The 20,284-nt window shown below is 47.4% G+C and overlaps 2 protein-coding genes across 4 annotated transcripts in view; one reads left to right on the top strand and one right to left on the bottom strand.

Annotated features, from left to right (window-relative positions):
• The window catches only part of FABP3 (fatty acid binding protein 3), a 41,594-nt gene that overhangs the window by 8,350 nt on the left and 12,960 nt on the right, over positions 1-20,284 (top strand). Inside the window, exons 1-4 of one of the 3 annotated variants that reach the window (XR_002481879.1) lie at positions 2,627-2,977; positions 7,005-7,177; positions 9,111-9,212; positions 11,030-11,248. Coding sequence is in view for 2 of the 3 variants with exons in the window: in XM_008056382.2 (XP_008054573.1) it covers positions 2,905-2,977; positions 7,005-7,177; positions 9,111-9,212; positions 11,030-11,083 (402 nt within the window). In the remaining variant the exon portion in view is untranslated. Of the gene's footprint in view, positions 1-2,626; positions 2,978-7,004; positions 7,178-9,110; positions 9,213-11,029; positions 11,527-20,284 lie in introns of those variants that run through there. The other 2 variants (XM_008056382.2, XM_021711522.1) reach the window with 2 other exon arrangements.
• ZCCHC17 (zinc finger CCHC-type containing 17) overlaps positions 12,990-20,284 on the bottom strand; it is a 68,817-nt gene continuing 61,522 nt past the window's right edge. Inside the window, exon 8 of the mRNA XM_021711521.1 lies at positions 12,990-13,328. Within this exon, the coding sequence (XP_021567196.1) occupies positions 13,167-13,328 (162 nt within the window). The 3' untranslated portion in view covers positions 12,990-13,166. The remainder of the gene's footprint in view (positions 13,329-20,284) is intronic.

Below are 20,284 nucleotides of genomic sequence, written 5' to 3' on the forward strand. Positions count from 1 at the left end.
TCCACTCACCCCAGCCTCCCAAAGGCGCGGGATTACAGGCTGAGCCACCGAGCCCAGCTCAGATTGGAACTCTTATCTATCACAGCAGCTGTCAGCCCAGTCCCAGCTCTCTGTCGCTGCGTCATAAGGACCACATAAGGAGACAGCTCTGGTCCCTGGGTCTCCAGCCACACAGTCCTTGAGGGAGAAGACCCTGTGTCTGCAGGCTGCGACCTTGAGTCAGAAATCATCCATTCCACTCCTCTACTAGACCCTGCTCCAGCAGTGAGGTCACCAGGGCTCCATGCCCAGCCCTGAGGCCTGTCCCTATGGCTTTGGCAGAAATGAGCCCCTCAGTCTTCTGGCAATTGGACTGTCCAAAGGAATCAATACCTTGAGGGAAGAGAGAACTCTTCCTCCCTGGCCTCCTTCCCAGAACAGTCTGGGGAAGGGAGGAAGGCATTTACACATGGAGAAACAGAGGCCCAGGAAGGAGGGCCCGTCACACTATAGCATGTGACAGAGTTGGCTGGCCCCAGGCCTCCTGGCTCCTGTGTGCCCACCCTGGATTGGCCTCTGCTGGCTGACATTCAGTTCAGCTCTACTTCCTTGTGTGCAGGGCCTCCTTCTATCCTGCAGGAATCCACTTATACTTCACTGCCTCTGGGAAGCCTTCCCTTTAGTTTTGTGTTTGGCTCCCCAAAGGTGTGTGACTTGTTCCCTGTTGTCTGTCTCCAAAGCAGGGCCTGGCACAGAGTATGTGGTCTAATAACTAACGAATTAATGAATGGTCTCCTCAGAATTTCAGTTTGTTCATTTGCAAAAAAGGCATAATAATACAGTAACAGCTACTTCATGGATTTTGTTTTAGAAGTTTAATGAGACAGTGTACATAAAGCCCTCAGCATCGCCAGGTGTGGTGGCTCAAGCCTGTAATCCCAGCACTTTGGGAGGCAGAGGCAAGAGGATTGCCTGAGCTAAGAGGTTTGAGAACAGCCTGAGCAATATGGCAAGACTTCATCTCTAAAATAAATTTAAAAGCAAGCTTTCTGCCCGGCCACTGCCAGGCAGCCATCATGGACACTAGCTGTGTGCAGCCTATCAAGCTGGTCAAGGTCACCAAAGTGCAGGACCAGCTCACAAAGACAGTGCACTCAGGTGCGCATGGAATTCATGGACAACACGAGCTGCTCCATCATCCACAAAGTGAAATGCCCGACAAGCTCACCCTGTTGGAGTCTGAGTGAGAGGCTTGGAAGTTGTACTGAGCTTGGCTGCCAGGTCTGGATATTGGGGTCAACAGTCAGGGATGGTCATGGTCTGTGACTGCTAAATAAAGCGTTTGTGTGGTATGTCATAAATACATAAATACGTAAGTCAGTCATGTTGGCACATGCCTGTGGTTCCAGCTACTCGGAAGGCTGAGGTGGAAGGATCACCTGAGCCTGGCAGGTCGAGGCTGCAGTTGCACTCCAGCCTGGGCGGCGACTCCCACTCCAAAAAAAAAGCCCTCAGCATCAATAGAAACTGGGTCTTTTTTTTTTTTTTGAGTAGGAGTCCCAATCTGTTGCCCAGGCCGGACTGCTGTGGCATGACCATGGCTACCGTACCTCGACCTGCTGGGCTCAGGTGATCCTGCCACTTCAGCCTCCTGAGTAGCTGAGACTATAGGTACCTGCTACCATGCCCAGCTTTTTAAATTTACTGTAAAGATGAGGTCTTGCCAAGTTGCCCGGGCTGGTCTTGAACTCCTGGGCTCAAGCAGTTCTCTCTCTTTGGCCTCCCAAAGTGCTGGGATTACAAGTATGAGCCACCAAACCCGGCCAGGTCTAATTTTTATTGAAAGTGTTTTGTAAACCACCAAGCAGTAGGCTCCTTAAAGGAGATGGCAAATACTCTGAAAGTACAGGCTAGCTTGCAGAAGTCAGAGGTGGGGGCCCAGCAGTCAGGCAGGTGGGGGAGTTGACCTTGGGCCTTGAAGAGCTAACCAAACTGGCAGAATTTCTAAAGGAGAGAACAAGTTGAGCAGGAGCTCAGAGGTCAGAAAAGTCCAGGGTGCTTGCATGAGAGGGGTGGCGGGGATGGAGTTGGCTTTCAAGGTGGGGTGGGGCAAGAGGAGGGGCCACCAGGAGACATTCTGCAGGGAAGGGCAAGCACCTGTGAGGCTGGCTTGGCGAAAGGAAGGGTCAGGTATTCACTCAGAACAGAGGGCACAGGGGCAGCTTAGCTGCAGAGCGTGCTCCAGGTGACTGTCCCCGCCGCCAGGCAGTGGGAGTGGCAGGAGAACCCGGGCTCTGAAGCCAGCCAGACTAGGCTTGCAATTGGCTCCATTCACACTCTCCTATTGCTTGTGACCTTGTCAGTTCCCCTCTGACCCTCGGGCTCACTTGTAAAACGAAGACAAAGATGCCCGTGCCAGAACAGTCAACCAGATCTTCTCCCTGGGTGGGAACCAACCCAAGGGCGAGTTTCCTTTCTTCTCTAGTCTCATCTCTGCTCCGACCCCAAGCTCGGGAAGGGACTAGGGGCAGGAGGATTCCCATGGCATGCGTCCGAGCTCTTGCGCCGGTGCACCACCTGCTTCCTTCTCAGATTCCCAAGAGCGCCTAGAGGCCAGGGAAGGGAGCAGGTCCTGCCAACCTGGGTCAGGGATTCCGAGGCCAGGCACTGGCGCTGACGCAGGTTAGCTGGGCACCACTTGGCTGATCCCCTCCCCCAGGAGCAGGCTGGGGGATGGGTGGCCAGGCCCTGGCGGGCGAGCGCCAGCCTGGGGCTTCCTATTTCGGGAGCCGGGGGCGTGGGCCATATCTCCTCATGTGATGCAAGGGCTATTTAAAGCGGCAGCTCCGGCAGGGAGCCGCTGGTCCGGAGTTATTGCGCGACTGATCTATCGCAGCTGTTTTCTCAGCCTCGCCTAGCATCACCATGGTGGACGCTTTCCTGGGCACTTGGAAGCTAGTGGACAGCAAGAATTTCGACGACTACATGAAGTCACTCGGTGAGCAAGTCGCAGAGCTCGGGATGCTGGACTGGGGAGGGGCTGGCCGCGTGCCTAGCCCTGCACGGCGCGCCTGCTGCATCTCTGCTGGAAGAGGTTGCAGAGTAGGGGCAGCTTGGGCTAGAGCAGGCAGGGCCTGTTGGGACAGGGCTTCCATGGTTCGAACCATGAGAGAAGGGAGAGGGATACCAAGGTAGGGAGGCACTTTAAGGAAACAGGGGCAGTGATCTGAAGGTAGAAGACTTTGGATAAAAGGAAAGCAATGATCACAGGAGGTGGGAGGTTAGCCAGGAGAGAAAAAAGAACAGAGGCATGGCTGGTTTAGAAACTGGAAGAGGTGCCAGGCGTGGTGGCTCACGCCTGTAATTCCAGTTACTTGAAAGGCTGAGGCGGAAGGATCACCTGAGCCCAGCAGGTGGAGATTGTGGTGGCTGTGAGCGTGCCACTCCACTCCAGCCTGGGCGACAGTGAGATGCCGACTTGAAAAAAAAGAAAAAAGAAAAAAAGAAACTGGAGGAGAGGCCCAGAAAAGGAATGGGGAAGACAGAGAGTGGACTGTGGTCTTTTATTTTTTTGAGTCAGAGTTTCACTCTGTTGCCCAGGCTGGAGTTCAGTGGTACATTCACCGGCACCGCAACCTCAACCTGCTGGGCTCAGGTGATCCTTCCGTCTCAGCCTTCCAAGTAGCTGGAACCACAGGTGTGCACCACCATGCCTGGCTAATTTTTTGATTTATTGTAGAGAGGAGGTCTCACCATGTTGTCCAGGCTGTTCTCGAACCCGTGGGTTCAGGCAATCCTCTCACCTCTGCCTCCCAAAATGCTGGGATTACAGGCATGAGCCACCATGCTTGGCGGACTGTGGTCTTAAACTAGGAAATACCTAGGAGAAAGGAGATTGAGGGGGGAAATTGTGAATCAGATACCAGGAGGAGGTGAGACAGGCACCAGCAGTTTGCAAGTCCTGCCCCTCCACTTTGGGTTAGGGAAAAGGGTTGTTGCTAGAGAATAATTTCTCTCACCTGCCAATATGATCTTGTCCTGAGTCGTATGTAACCAGGACTTAATAAAGTCAGTGAGCCTAGCGGTAGGGTGGGGCAAAAGGCCCACCAGCTGAGCCTTTCCTACAACTCAAGACTCCCACTTGTGCCAGGGGTAGGATGGAGAAAGTCACTGAACTTCTGGGGTATGGTAGAGGGTCCCAGAGCAAGGTTAAGACCTGTTAAAGGCAGAGATGGTTATTGGTCTAGGAGGGTGTGGATGACTGTTGTGGGGTTGTGATGGGGAAAAATATTCAAAGAACCTTGCAGGTGAGGATCTTGGAGATCACCATACCTTGTCTAGTTTGACAGAGAGAAAAATTGAAAGGAGAGTAGAAACTTGTCATATTTCACAGCAGAGCAGATATGAAAGCCTAAGCTTTCCAGATCTGTAACCCAGAGCTCTTCCCATTACCTTATAAGCCCTGGGAGTGGGAAGAATGGTAGAACTGCTTAGCTAATGATTGGCCTCAGTCCTTCCTCTGCTGGTTTGGGCTTAGATGGAGAGGCCAAAGCTCTCAACTGTCCCTACCCTATCCTGGGCACTATGCCCAGTGACTGCAGGTAGACAGCCATTCTTAGAGAAGCAGTTGCTGTGAAGTTGGAATGCCCAGTTTTAATTCCTCCTTCTAAAGCTGGGCCAAAGAGCTGAGACCCTGAACTGAGCCGTAACAACCTTACCACTCTTGCTCCCTTATTCTGCCTCAACTCGAACTAGGGGTTTGGTCTCCCTAAAGACCTGTCATCTCTGGGTAGCTTAGGCTAGGGGTTAAAATTCCATCTAGTCCGTTTTTCTTACTGCATAGGTGGTAAGTCTGAGGCCCTCGAAAGAAAGCCCTTCCTCAGTGCTCAGTAATTAGCAGTGGCTTCATTTCTGAGTAGAACCCAGCTCTTCCTGAGTCTCCCCAATTCTGAGCCCAGTCTTCTTAGTTTCTCTTGGCTCAGTCTCTCACTCATCCCACAGTGGTTCCCTTCCCAAACACTCCACACTCTGGGATAGGTCCTAAGCAAACAGAGCTTCTGGGTGCAATGACAAGGCCCTGCTCTGTTCTGAGAAATATGATTGACCTGACTCACTCTGATACCAGGGGTCAAGGTCAAGTCTGCACTGGCCAGGCAGGGTAGGCTGGCATCAGTACAGCTGCAGAGGGAGCTCTTGCCCTCCCTGCTCTAGATCAAGGGTTCTAAAGAGGGCCAGCCTAGTATCACTGAACAGGCACAACTGGTGGCCTTGGTGTCTGGATGAGGTATGTGTTGGTCAGACTGGTCCAGTGGAAATAGCGAACAATTCTGGAGCCTAGATTCAAATCTAGGTCAACAGCTTACTCTTTGACTTTAGACAAGACACTTCGCCCTCTGAGTCTTATCTATGAATTGGGGATAATACAATGTACCCTTCAGGGCTGTTACAAGCATTAAGTAGGGCATATGCAAAGTACCTAGCTTCCAGCAAGTGCTTTGTAGCCAGACACATCTGGAGACTACTTACCTCACCACACTGGGCTGCCACTGCCTCGCCTTTGCCTTGGAGGAGTTTAGCATGGGCCACTGACGGCATAATGAGTTTTGTTCATTTGCTTGTAGGACACTTAGGACTTTGCCCAGTACACGAGGAAGTCATAGTTGGGTCAGGAGGAGACCCCCAAAGATCCTAAGACTGAGAGTCAAGAGACCTGCGCTTGAGTCTTAACTCATCGCTACCACTTTAGGCACCTCCTAAATCTGTAAAATGGGAGTTACTTCCTCTGTACCTACTTCCTAGATCACAGATAAGAGGCTTTAAAATGTCAGGTTGCCACATATTAGGGACAAGAGCACTAATGCTTCTTAGGTTTCAGGGTTAAAAACTTCCAAAAGTGGTAAACTCTTGATCCTAAGGCTTTGAAAGGCAAAGGCCACATTTCTCTTTCTTCAGCCCTGGCTTGATGACTGCTAATATGCCCTGGACACTCCAGCCTCAGGGGGAGGTATGGCTGAGCAGCTAAGTGAGCTCTGGAGTCAAACAGTTCTGGGCTTCAATCTCAGATGTGTGACCCCTGGGCTTTTTCTTTTTTTGAGTCGAGTCTCACTTTGTCGCCCAGGCTGTAGTGCAGTGGCATGGTTATAGCTACTGCAGCCTCAACCTTTCGCCTCAGCCTTCTAAGTAGTGGAACTACAGGCACGTGCCAACATGCCAGCTAAATTTTTTTTTTGAATTTATTGTAGAGACCTGGTCTTGCCAAATTGCCCAGGCTGGTCTCGAACCCCTGGGCTCTCAGGCAATCCTTTCACCTCAGCCTCCCAAAGTGCTGGGACTATAGAGCCACCCAGCTCTTGGATTTTTTTTTGAGTCGGAGTCTCACTCTGTCACCCAGGCTGGAGTGTGGTGGCACACTGCTCACAGTCACCACAGCCTCGACCTGCTGGGCTCAGGCAATCCTTCTGCCTCACCCTTCCAAGTAGCCGGAACTACCCACCACACCCAGCTAATTTTTTGATCTATTGTAGAGACAAGATCTCACCATGTTGCCCAGGCTGGTCTCGAACCCACAGGCTCAGGCAATACTCTCGCCTCAGCCTCCCAAGATGCTGGGATTATAGGCATGAGCCACTGCGCCCGGCTAGCTCTTAGATTTTAACTCTGTTTTTGCATCTAGAAAGTGCAGACAACAGTCTTCAGAGAGATGGGAAGGACTAAATAAGATAACATATGTATAGTTCTTACTATACAAAAAGCACTTAATATTAGCTTATTCTAATCCCAGCTCTACCAATGATTTGCTATGGCACTGCTGTTCCTTAAGTTTCTCATCTATGCAATGTGATCAGTAGTCCTCAGTCACCACACAGAACTAAGGAGAAAATGGAATTTAAAAATTGCCATGCAAAGGCCTTGAAAGCTGCAGTCCTCCTCTTCCCCATACCTAGGTCCAAGGGATATTCATTGAGCTCCTTGTATACTGCCTCTCTGCTCCAGCTCATATACTTTTAACTTTCTCCCGTCTTCAGGTGTGGGTTTTGCTACCAGACAGGTGGCCTGCATGACCAAGCCTACCACAATCATCCAAAAGGATGGGGACACGATCATCTTAAAAACACAGAGCACCTTCAAGAATACAGAGATCAGCTTTAAGTTGGGGGTGGAATTCGATGAGACAACAGCAGATGACAGGAAGGTCAAGGTGAGTCAGGGAAAGGAGTGTCGAGAACGGAGGGTGCTAAGATCCTAAAGGGGAATAGGTTTGGTAGTCTTGGCTCTCTCATATTGCAGCCTGAGGAGCAGACTATTATGAAGGATTTAAATAAAACAAGGCTTATAAAACCTGTGTAGTTCTGGAGTGCCACAGGTGCCAATTACATGTTAGTTCTGTTCTCTTGGTTTTCTTCCCCCTTCCCTTCTTGGGAATCATTTATTAGCTGCCTCAGAAATGGCAGAACAGAGCCAGGACGTTCTTCTGACCTCAGTGTCCACTCCAACTCTAGCTGGGTGACCTTGTGCAAGGTACACAACAGCTTTGGAATTCTTTCCCCTTCCATACATGGGGGAGTTATGTGGCCATGCCTTTGACCTGAAGTGCTTTAGGAACCATGCCCAGAAGTCAGAGCCCTCCACTGAGTGAGGTCATCTTGGCCTCCAGCAGCCAAACAGGCAGCTGAGACTGAGACCTACTCAGATGCTGCTGCTGCTTCAACCTCCAACTTCCAAGCTTGGCCCATGACCCTGACAAACTACTTTCAGTGTTGCCAGCCAAGAGGCAGGAAGAGCTATGTTCCAGGATGGGATGTTCACATTGTCATGCATGTGTTTGCAATATCTCCCACCAAGCCTCAGTCCCCTCTCAGGGCTCTGTCAGCCTGCAGTAGCTTTGCCTCAGCAGCTTGCCTCAGGCCTTCCAGCACTGGGCCAGGCATGGGAGACAGCTTATGGGATATACCTCTACAGGGTGTCCCTACAGCGAGCGGTATTCTTTCCATTCTGATGGTATCATTCATACCCTCAGCTGTTTCCTCTTCTTCACAGCTGTCTCCAGAAAGGACAGGGTAAGGTCTGGTCTCCCTGCAGAGGAGGAGGAGCTGAAGTCCAGCCCAGGATCACACAGGAGGCTGGTAGCAGAGCTGGGATGGTGCCCAAAGATGGCAGTCTACCTTGGACAAAGGTGGCTGCCCTACCACACGCCTCTACCTCCTTGGACTTGCCCATCTTCTCAAGAGGCAAGAACCCCAATTAAAAACAACAGTAGTCCTCTGGGATACCTAAGCCGAAAATAATCAGCTTTGAGTGGGCAAAAATCTGGGGGAATGAGAATGAGTGAGGTGGTGATAAGGACAGCACACCAAGAGACAGGCTCCATCCTCCCTACCTTCCAAACAGTACACACCTTCCTATTGAGCCCTGCTTAATGAGGATCCCTTAGCCTAGAGCCCCCAAATTCCTGGAAAAGAGAGACCTGTTAAATGAGAACCAGCTGATATAGGCTGGCAGCACCCAGAGGACTAAGCAGACATATGACCCAGGGCTAAGAACTACACCAAGGGCACCAAGTTCCAGGACTTTGCCGTTGCTGCTCTCTTGTCAGCCGAAGAAATCACGATCAAGAAGAGGTATAAGAATATAGGGCAGGAAGTCTAATTTTCCAATACCTTCCATCACTAGAGTCTTTTAGGCATTATGTATGATGATGACAAGGCTGTAGAAAGATTTTTAGAATCACTCCTCCTCCTATTCCTCAGCCAGTCTTTCCTAGGGATAAAGACTGGTACATGCCCCCTGTATCTGAGGGGAATAGGCATCACATGTGTTATAGATAAGTATCCATCTTGAACGCCTGTGGCGCTTCTCAGAGCCAGACTGTTTAGCTCCACCATGCTGCCTGCCTTGCTCTCCCTACTAATACCTGAAGGCCCCTCCTCCAACAAGGCAGTAGTGGAGTAGAGGCTGGAGGTGAACTAGACATCCAGCAGGGATAGGTGAGAGGTGTACTGCCTGAGCTCTGGTCCTAGCACCATTCCTAGTTTGTCAGAGGCTGCCTCCTCTGTGGCCTCAGTATTCAAACTCCATCTTGCTCCTCAATCCTGACTCAGATCACAGCTCAGGGCTCTATCCTCTTTCTACAGTCCATTGTGACCCTGGATGGAAGCAAACTTATTCACCTGCAGAAGTGGGATGGGCAAGAGACGACGCTTGTGCGGGAGATAATTGATGGGAAACTCATTCTGGTAAGTTGGGGAACTTTGCAGCCATATCTGATTGGTTATTACTCCTGCCACTTCAGCCAAACTTGTTTTTTTTTTTGAGTTGGAGTCTCACTCTGTCGCCCAGACTGGAGTACAGTGGCACACTCCTGGCCACCGCAGCCTTGACCTGCTGGGCTCCACGATCCTTCTGCCTCAGCCTTCCAAGTAGCCGGAACTACAGGCACGCACTACCATACCCTGCTAATTTTTTATTTATTGTAGAGATGAGGTATCGCCAAGTTGCCCGGGTGGATCTTGAACTCACGGGCTCAGGCAATCCACTCACCTCGCCCTCCCAAAGTGCTGAGATTACAGGCTGAGCCACCAAGCCCAGCCCAAATGTGTTTTAAAAAGCGAAAATCCTCCCCAGAGTGTTGTAGAAGCTGGGACAAGAGAAGGCGCTGCAGGATCAGGATGGTATTAGTTGGGAATTTTCTGTGTAGTGGCTTTGGACCCAGGGTTCAAATCTCAGCTTATAGGCTACATGACTACATGACTTTGGACAAGTCATCTTCTCCAAGTGCAACTGTAAAACAGGTATTAATAATACCACTCTTGGCAACCCCTTCGGGTCCCTTCCCACTGTGGGAGCTTCTCTTTCCTCTCAATAAATCCTGCTTAAAAAAACAAAAAACAAAAACACCCTTGCAGGGCTGTGGGGAGTCTGAAAGAGACAGCGTATGCACAGCATGAAGCATCATCAACTGAGGTGGAAGGAATACAGTAGGTGCTCCAAGTTCTTAGTTTCCTCCTTCTGTGTTTCCACCTTACCTCACTCAGGAAGAGGTAGAAAGCAGGGCCAAATCACATCCAGGAACTCTACAAGAGGCTCCCACCTCCAATCTTAGCATTTCTTTCCCTCTCCTCCCTAGGACTGCATTATAACATGCAGGAACAGGCTAGTGACTGGTGAGGGCACTGAATGGCAGCATAGTTCGTTCTTCCCCATTCTAGTTCCATATACTTTCAGTGTTTTCTATGTTTGGCCTACTGCAAGTACTTGACTACTGCCTGGGTAGGCATTAACACCACCAGGCTGGCAGATCTCCATGTTTAGAGATAAGCTTTGGACTTCACTTTCTGAGAATGCAGCCTTGATGGAATTCCTCCCAGACTCAGGGGCAGAGAGAGCAGCCAACTATGGACTCTGCCTCCCAACTCTATAGGGCCCCCCACCTCAGAATTTTCATTGCACACCTTCTTGTGTCAGCATAACCTGTGAACTGCATTCTTACACTAAAACGGGGCAGGGGTCCCCTTAGAGTTAGGAATGAGGTGCCTACCTTTGGTGGGCATGTTATATGCAGGACCAAATTCTCAGTGGGAAATAGGACTGTGGTGTGGCCATAGGTCTGGCTCTACAATGCTAGACTGGACAGTGAGAAGGGAGATTTGGGCTCTGGCCCTGGCACTACCCTAAGTTGGGAAGGAATAGAGAGTTCGTAGCCCATCACAGTTCTTTCCCAAGAGTCTCTGGACATTTTTATTCATCTGTTTGTCAACTATGTGCCAGGCACCATCTTAGGCACCGAGAATGAAGGAAGCCGAGTGGTACAAGGGAAAGAGAAACACTCTAGGATCTTGACCAAATAGTTTCCTTTCTAAAGGCTCATTTTTTTCAATTCTCTAAAGTAGGAATTACAATGCCTGTCTTAAGGATCTGCTGTATATATCAGAAATGTGCATATCAAGTGCACCTGGCACATAGTACTCAAGTGATGATTATTGGGAGGGAGTGGAGAGTGCTCACAATGGCCTTCCTGGCTCCACCCCCCATCTAACTCTGCCTTTCCTTTCAGACACTCACCCACGGCAATGCAGTTTGCACTCGCACTTATGAGAAGGAGGCATGACCTGCCTGCGCCATCACTGACTGCTTCTCTGCCAATCAGCTACCCCTTGACTCAGCACCACACTGCCTCATATTTTCCTCTACATTTTGTATAAATCCACCTTGGCTGGGGAACTCTTCTGGGGTCAACTGCTTCTGGCCTGGATCCAGTTCCAGTTCTCATTGTGTATGTGGTTTGTTGTTGTTTTTTTTTTTTTAACTGCATTCGAAGGTGCTTTGAGGTCAATAAAGCAGAGCCAAGGCCACCCAGCTGCCTTTTTGCCTTTGGTGACATAACTCTGGGAGTCTTGGTTCCTCCTTTATTTCAGACAGTAGATAGAAATGACTGCCTGAAGGTCACTCAGGAAGAAGCACTGGATTAGAGACTGGAATGGACAGTCTCAGGGACTGGTAATCCGCCAATCATCTTTAACACTGAAAAATAAAACAGCTACCTGCACCTTGCCTTTAGCCTACACCTTGCCTTTATGCTGCCCCCTCCCCATGGTCAAATGAGCTAGTTCAGTCAGTGGTGGTGCTTCCCCAGACTTGGCTATCTTGTCACCTTAGGCCCATCCTGTACTGAATACTCTTGAGTCTGGCTCTTCTCTGTGAAATGCTGTGGTCTCTCCTTCTCCAGAATGCAGGTTCAGGACAGAAGACCCAGGCTTGTGCTGTGGTGGAAGAAGAAAATGACCACTAGCCAAGATGACTGCTAAGCTCCCACCTATGTACCCAGCCATTACTCATGGTTACAAATTCTTACTGCCTTTCTAATCAACTCTTGGGGAATAGGTCATTTGATCATTACAGAAGGGAGGGCTTATAAGTGATCTCCCAGGAAGGCTGTGACCTGCTAGTACCTCTGGCTCTGTGCCTCAGCTGAGCATCTCTCTGAGGTCTAAGGTAACATATTAAATGTGTGGTTTTTTTGTTTTGTTTTGTTTTTGAGTAGGAGTCTCACTCTGTCACCCAAGCTGGAGTGCAGTGGCATGCTCAACGCCACTGCAGCATCGACTTGCTAAGCTCAGGTAATCCTTCGATCTCAGCCTTCCAAGTAGCTGGAACCACAGGTGTGCACCACCATGCCCAGCTAATTTTTAAATATATTTTAGAGATGAGGTCTCACTATGTTGTCCAGGCTGGACTCAAACCCCTGGGCTCAGGCAATCTTTTTGCCTCCACCTCCCAAAGTGCTAAGATTATAGGCATGAGCCACTGTACCCAGCCATGTGTTTTTTGTTTGGTTTTTTTTTTTTTTTTTGTCAACTAATGCAGGCTCAGTAACTGTAAGTTACCCAACAAGAAGAATTATAGGAAAATAACTTTCAGTATGTTGTTTAAAAACAAACACACTTCCATTTAGTGCCTGGAATTTAAGCAGGGACCTGAAGTGAAATCAACTGACTCACAAAGTAGTAAATAAGTAAATAAAAAGTAGCTATCTGGTTCAGTGATCTGCTGGAATGTCATACACAAGCTAAGTCACACTGCAAATGATCATTTTCTGGCTGTGGCCACTGCAAATGATCATTTTCTGGCTGTGGCCATTGGCTGTCACTTTTAGCATAGTAGAGCCACGTTAGGAGGAATGGAAAAAACACTACTTCTTACCATGTTCTCCCTCCTGCTGCCAGTCTCCCTCTGCCCCCATTTTGGGTACAGCAGAGATTGCCCACTAATCGGCCCAGGACAGACCAACAGGAAGGGGCCAATCTATTCTCCAACTATAGCCAGACTCACCTCCACAACAGTCCCTGTGGCTCTAGCCTGGACTCCTGTATAGGAATCTGGCTCTGGCAGTGGCAGCTGGAGAGAATAATAGGACTTCCTGCTGAATAAAGGAAGTTGGGTGAACGAATGGATGAGCTACAGGGGTCACTTGCAAAGGGGTCAGGAGTGATAAGAAAACAACTCATTCAGGCAGCTTTTGAACTCTAACTTCCAAACCTGCCTGTTGCATAAGGAGAAGCCATCTCCCATGGGAGCAAAGTAATGGGGTGGGAGGTCATATTCTCCCTATTAAGTCGTTCCAGAAACCAAGACTTCAAGGCACAAGGTTCCTGGTTCCCTACTCTCAACCACCCCCTCCACTCCTTCTACTCTCACTCCTTATGCTTCTTCTTGTGCTTCTTCTTCTTTTTCTTCTTCTTTGCTGCCTTGCTGTCTTTTGATGCATGCCTTGCTCTCTTGCCTGTATCACTTTCAGAGTCTGAGCTGTCAGAGTCAGATGACTTCTTGTCTCTATGTTTCTTTTTCTTCTTTTCCTGGAAAGAAAATTTAAAAACTCAATACAGTGTGTGTATTCCTGCTTTACAAATCCATGGCACATAATCAACGGGGGACCAATTGTAAATTGTTAAGACATTAAAAACAATAATTCAGCCAGGCTCGGGGGCTCAGCCTGTAATCCCACACCTTTGGGAGGCTGAGGTGAGTGGATTGCCTGAGCCCGCGGGTTTGAGACCTGCCTGGGCAACTTGGCGAGACCTCATCTCTACAATAAATCAAAAATTAGCCGGGCGTGGTAGCGTGTGCCTGTAGTTCCAGCTACTTGGAAGGCTGAGGTGGAAGGATCGCCCGAGCCCAGCAGGTCAAGGCTGCGGTGGCCGGGAGCAGCCACTGCACTCCAGTCTGGGCGACAGAGTGAGACTCCAACTCAAAAAATAAAAATAAAAACAATAAATCTTTAAGTATCAATAAGAAAAGAATAAGGCTGGGTGCTGTGGCTCAAGGCTGTAATCCCAGCCCTTTGGGAGGCCAAAGGGAGAGGACTGCCTGAGCCCAGGGGGAGAGACCAGCCTGGGCAACTTGGCGAGACCTGATTTTGGAGGCCTTCACAGGAGGTAAGGGCAGGCACAGAGCAGGTTGCCAGAACTCCTTCCCTATACGACCAGACCAGTTCGACTTTTTTCTGTTTTAGAAATGTATGCTGACTGGGCGTGGTGGCTCAGCCTGTAATCTCGACCTTTGGGAGGCTGAGGTGAGTGAATTGCCTGAGCCCGTGGGTTCGAGACCCCAGGCAACTTGGCGAGACTTCATCTCTACAATAAATCAAAAAATTAGCCTGGCGTGGTAGTGCGTGCCTGATTTCCAGCTACTTGGAAGGCTGAGGCGGAAGGATCACCCGAGTCCAACAGGTTGAGGCTGCAGTGGCCGTGAGCGTGCCACTGCACTCCAATCTGGGTGACAGAGTGAAACCCCAACTCAAAAAAAAAAAGAGAGAGAGAAAGAAAAGAAAAACCAAAATATGTTGGGATTCCAATGTGTGTAACATACATATGTACATTTATATATACATGTACCTCATATAATGTATATATATTTACACATACTTGTATATATTTACTATACACAGAAAATTGAGAAAAACATATGAAATTGGTAATAAGTATTACTACACCTTGGGAACAAACTGAATGTGAGAAGATATGGGTCTTTTACTTTTCTTTTATATAATTCTCCTCCAGTTTGATTTTCTTTTAAAAATAAGCATCTATTAGCCAAGTGTGGTGGTGTACACCTATAGTTCCAGCTACTTGGAAGGCTGAGGTGAAAGGATCATCTGAGCCCAGAAGGTAGAGGCTGCAGTAGCTGTGAGCATGTCACTGCACTCCAGCCTGGGTGACAGAGTGAGATTCCAACTCAAAAAACAAAACAAAACAAAAGGCATCTATAACTTTCATTTTTGTTTTGTTTGTTTTTTTTTTGAGTTGGAGTCTTACTCTGTTGCCCAGACTGGAGTGCAGTGGCCGCTCTCACTGCAGCCTTGACCTGCTGGACTCTAGCGATCCTTCCATCTCAGCCTTCCAAGTAGCCATAATTACAGGCACGTGCTACCACGCTCGGCTGATTTTTTGATTTATTGTAGAGATGAGGTCTTGCCAAGTTGCCTAGGCGGGTCGCGAAAACTTTCATTTTTAAAAGTGCAGGATATTAAGGCTGAAAGGGGTTCCTAGAAATTACCTAGTCTATCTTGAGACAGTGACTCACATATCCAAAGGTCAAAGAATAAGAGAGAGTAAGATTTAGGACTTCTGACTCCCATTGTGGTCTCCATTAGACCCTGTGGCCATCAAACAGTGAGCCTCTACCTGCTACCTCTGAATATGTCATTTCTAACCTTCACCACAACCTATTTATACTGATAAATAACAAAGCTCAGAAAGAACTTTCCCAAAACTCTACTCACCACACCATGCTCATACAAGGACAGGAGACACAAACCTCTTCCTTGAATTTCATATATATATATATATATATATATATATATATATTTTTTTTTTTTTTTGGTAGGAATCTTACTCTGTTGCCCAGGCTAGAGTGCAGTGGCATGTTCACAGCCTCTGCAGCCTTGACCTCCTGGGCTTAGGTGATCCTTCCACCTCAGCCTTCCAAGTAGCTGGAACTATAGCATGCACCACCATGCCTGGTTAATTTTTTTTTGAGTTGGAGTCTCACTTTGTTGTCCAGGCTGGAGTGCAGTGGCACACTCACAGCCACCACAGCCTCAACCTGCTGGGCTCAAGTGATCCTTCCGCCTCAGCCTTCCAAGTAGCTGGAACTACAGGCATGTGCCACCATGCCCAGCTAATTTTTTGATCTATTGGAGAAACCAGGTCTCACCAATTTGCCCAGGCTGGTCTCAAATCGCTGGGCTCAGGCAATCCTCTCACCTCTGCTTCCCAAAGTGCTGGAATTACAGGTGTGAGCCACTGTGCCTAGCCACAGAAGCTCTTTTTGCAGCTTGAGCAAAGACAGTCCAATCCTTCAGCAGGTGACATCATTTTCACTGTGACTCTAGCCCTGAGCTATAGAACAAAAGATCACATCACAAGTCACAGTTCCAGAAGAGAAAGCTGGAATTTGGGGTGGGGAAGACAGAGCCAGAAAGTGAATGTAGCGTCTGCTTCCTCAACTGCGTTCAAGTGAGAAAGGAAATAGAAGATAAAGGGTAAAAAAAATGAGCCAGATTGTGAGCCCACGGCCGACAGGCCAAGAGGGGCAATGGAATGAAGCCATTGCTCAATGTCTCTAAAACTGCTCTCGAGGAAAAGCACATACCCACTGCTAAAGTAGCTAGTTTACTTATTTTCTCTGTAGTTCTGAAACAGGATAGCAGCAGCCCAGTGTGACAGAAAAACAAAAACAAGGCAAAAACCAAGAAAGGGGAATAATAGCAGTAAATATTTGTTAATTTTCTAGATGCTAGGTTGGGTACTTTGCACACATATCTCATCTAACCTTCACAACAAATCTATAGAATGGGCATATTTGTCCCTATCTTATCAGAAAATTAAAACCTCAGAGAGACCGACTGAAGTGAAGTGACTTGCTCAAGTGGTGGAAACCGGATTTGACTCAGGCTGGGTCCCAAAGGAGATGTTCTTCTAGAACTGCCTATATTAAAGGCAGCACCTAACTTAACACTTCCCAATCAAAAGGCACTGATATGGCCAGAAATCAATCAATCAAATAAAGCAAACAAACTTGAGAAACAACTGATTCTCAAGAGATGATTTGATTTTCAAACTAATTCTCTAAGATAAACTTTTGAGAAGTTGAGAAGTAGGATAGAGTGATTCCTGGCTAGAACTTACCTATGGTACCAGTTTACCATAGGTTGGAAAGAAAAGGTAGTATCATAGGAAAAAGGCTTATCAATCAACTCACAAATATTTAACTGAAACTTACTACCTACAAAGCACTTTAGAGAGCCACAGTTATATACAGTATTGCTTAGGAGATAAAGATGCTTAATATAATTCTGACAAGGGTACCTACCTGCACAATGAACATTTGTAAACCTAACCCTGAATTCATATCTTTAAAATAAAAAAATTTAATATATATATGTGTATATATATAATTCTGACAAATAGAGAATACCTACTAGTGCTGAGCAATATGCAGATGCCCAGGAGGATGCAAAGTAAACACACTCAGCAGTGGAGCCTGGCACCATTCTTTCCAAACTTGAGCCAACCTCATATTAAGCAAAGGAAAGAATAACTCCTTGTAAACAACATCCATTCAACAAATATTTACTGAGTAACTTCTAAGAGTCAGAAATATCCATTAATTAATTTGTCTTTTGCAATAATAGTTGAATGAGGTCAGAAATCAGAGACCATGAGCTTTCAAGGAATAAAGTGTCTAGTCAGAGATAAAGACTAATTAAGACACTAGGTAGTCCATGGTAAGTGATTTTGTTTGTTTGTTTCATTGTTGTTTTTTTTAGTTGGGAGTCTCACTCTGTCACCCGGGCTGGAGTGCAGTGGCGCATTCACGGCCACTGCAGCCTCGACCTGCTGGGCTCATGTGATTCTTCCGCCTCAGACTTCCAAGTAGCCAAAACTACAGCCACGTGCCACCATGCCCAGCTAATTTTATTCTTTTTGATTTATTGTAGAGATGAGGTCTCATCAAATTGCCCAGGCTGATCTCGAACCTGTGGGCTCAGACAATTCTCTTACCTCAGCCTCTCAAAGTGCTGGGATTATAGGCATGAGCCACTGTGCCTGGCCTAAGTGATGTTAAGAAAAGAACAAAAAATATGCCATGACGCACAAGGGAAATACGTCCAATGGCTTCATGGAGGGTACATTGTATAATGTGTTGTGCTTTGAAGCATGAATATGGTTTTGGCAGGTGGAGTGGTGGTGCTCATGGAAGAAGGTAAGTGAGGGCCTTTAAGCTAGAAGACAGGATGAGGCAAATGCATGAAAGATATATATATGCATATTTTTTTAGTTGGACTCTCACTCTGTTGCCCAGACTGGAGTGCAGTGGCATACTCCCGGCCACCGCAGCCTCGACCTGCTGGGCTCTGGCGATCCTTCCGCCTCAGCCTTCCAAGTAGCTGGAACTACAGGCACGCGCTACCATGCCAGGCTAATTTTTGATTTATATTGTAGAGACTAGGTCTCGCCAAGTTGTCCAGGTGGGTCTCGAACCCATGGGCTCAGGCAATCTACTCGCCTTGGCCTCCCAAAGTGCTGGGATTACAGGCTGAGCCACTAAGCCCAGCCATGAAAGATCTTTAATGAAATGACTCTGACAAATTATTCTGTGTGGATTATTTACTATGCAATAGATTCCATCATTTCTCTCCTATTCAAAGACAGCAGACCACCCTCTCTTGTATCAATTTTTCCCTCTTTACTGGCTCATTCTCAACAATAAATATGCTATAATAGTTTCCACTAGGAAAAAAAACCCTCAACCCTCCTGAACAATTGTCATCAGGTTGTCACCCCATCACTCTACTGAAACTGCTCTTGTCAAAATTACCAATGACCTCCATAAGGTCAAATCTAGTGGTCAATTCTTGGGTCTCATTTATTTGGTCAAACAGTCAAGATGGACACAGACCATCCTACTTAGAGCACATTCTCCTACTTTTCTGTCAAATTCTTTTCTAGTTTTTTTTCTAGTGGAAACTATAATTGCATATTTGTTTATTGTTGAGAATGAGTCAGTAAAGAGGGAAAAATTGACACAGAAGAGGAGACAATTCTGTCTTCTTTGCTGGTTCAACTGCATCTCTATAAGTGCTAAATGTTGAGCACTCTAGGGCTCAGTCTTTAAATCCCATTTCTTTCCTGTATTTACTCCTCAGATGACCTCATATAATCTCATGAACATAAACACCATCTATAGGTAGATGACTTCCAAATTTACATGTCTTACCTGGGCCTTTCCCTTGAATGTTAAACCCTCAATCTAGTACCCTCTATCTGCCTCTACCAAATTAATTTTTCTCTATAGCACTTATCAATACTTGATATATTATTATTACTGTTTTGTATTTGTTTATTATTGACCCTATTAGAATCTAAGTGCTATGAAGATAGAGATTTTGCCTTTTGTTCACTATTGTACCTGTGGTCACGAGAACAGAGCCTGGCCCATAGCAGAAGCTCTATTAATGAATGAGATTAGAGTACAGTGTGTGTAGGAAGTGATGAAGTGATGATGGGAGATAATGCTGGGAAGTTGATCAGATTGTGAAGAGTCTTTTTTTTTTTGAGCCAAAGTCTCACTCGGCCGCCTAGGTTGGAGTGCAGTAGCATGCTGCTCATGGGCACCACACCCTTGACTGCTGGGCTCAGGCAATCCTTCTGCCTCAGCCTTCCAAGTAGATGGAGCTATAGGTGTATACCACCAAGCCCTGCTAATTTTTTGATTTATTGTAGAGATGAGGTCTCGCCTAGTTGCTCAGGCAATCCTCTCACTTCCGCCTCACAAAGTGTTGGGATTCCAGGAGTGAGCCACCACACCTGGCTTACATCGTGAAGCGTCTTAAAGTAATTTACACTTTATGCACCATGGAAGAAAAGGAATCACTGAAGGCTTGTGAGTAGGCTACACTGGGAAACTGCACTCTCTGAATGGGCAGAGAAAGGACCCCTGAATGGGCCCAGGACTGGCAACCTTTCTCTAGTGAGGTGCTCAAAGAAGTTCCCTGGACAACAGGACAGAGCCAGCAATGCAGCCAAGGGATGACAGTTCTATTTCTTGTTCTGTATATGGTTGAGCAGAGAGCAATTATACTAGTCAAATTAAAAGAAGAAAATTATATTCTGAATCACACATAGCTGAACTTCACTATAATCATTGGGCAGTTTGATCCCTAAGGCTCAGGCTTCCTCATAATATAGATAGCACTGATTCAGAAAGACCTATGATGGCATATGAAAAGTGAAAGAGGTTAGCAAAGTGCAGATCATAGGTTCATCAGAAGATCATAAAGAGATTCACTAGCAAAACCTCCATTTCTACTTTACCAACCACTTTATGATACATTTCTATTTGCAACACAGTTACCTTTTATTCTAATTATGCCCAACAAAAATGGCTTACAGGCCAGGATCAGTGGTTCAGCCTGCAATCCCAGCACTTTGGGAGGTTGAGACGAGTGGATTGTCTGAGCCCATGGGTTCAAGATCCACCTAGGCAACTTGGCGAGACTTCATGTTTTTGTTTTTGTTTTTGAGTTGGAGTCTTACTCTGTCGCCCAGACTGGAGTGCAGTGGCACGCTCCCAGTCACCGCAGCCTCGACCTGCTGGGCTCCAGCAATCTTACTGCCTCAGCCTTCCAAGGAGCTGGAACTACAGTCGTGCACTACCACACTCGGCTAATTTTTGATTTATTGTAAAGATGAAGTCTTAGCCGGGCTCGGTGGCTCAGCCTGTAATCCCGCGCCTTGGGAGGCTGAGG

Source organism: Carlito syrichta, unplaced genomic scaffold, assembly GCF_000164805.1.
Source record: "Carlito syrichta isolate Samal-C Ts95f unplaced genomic scaffold, Tarsius_syrichta-2.0.1 Scaffold302336, whole genome shotgun sequence".
Taxonomy (NCBI): Eukaryota; Metazoa; Chordata; class Mammalia; order Primates; family Tarsiidae; genus Carlito; species Carlito syrichta.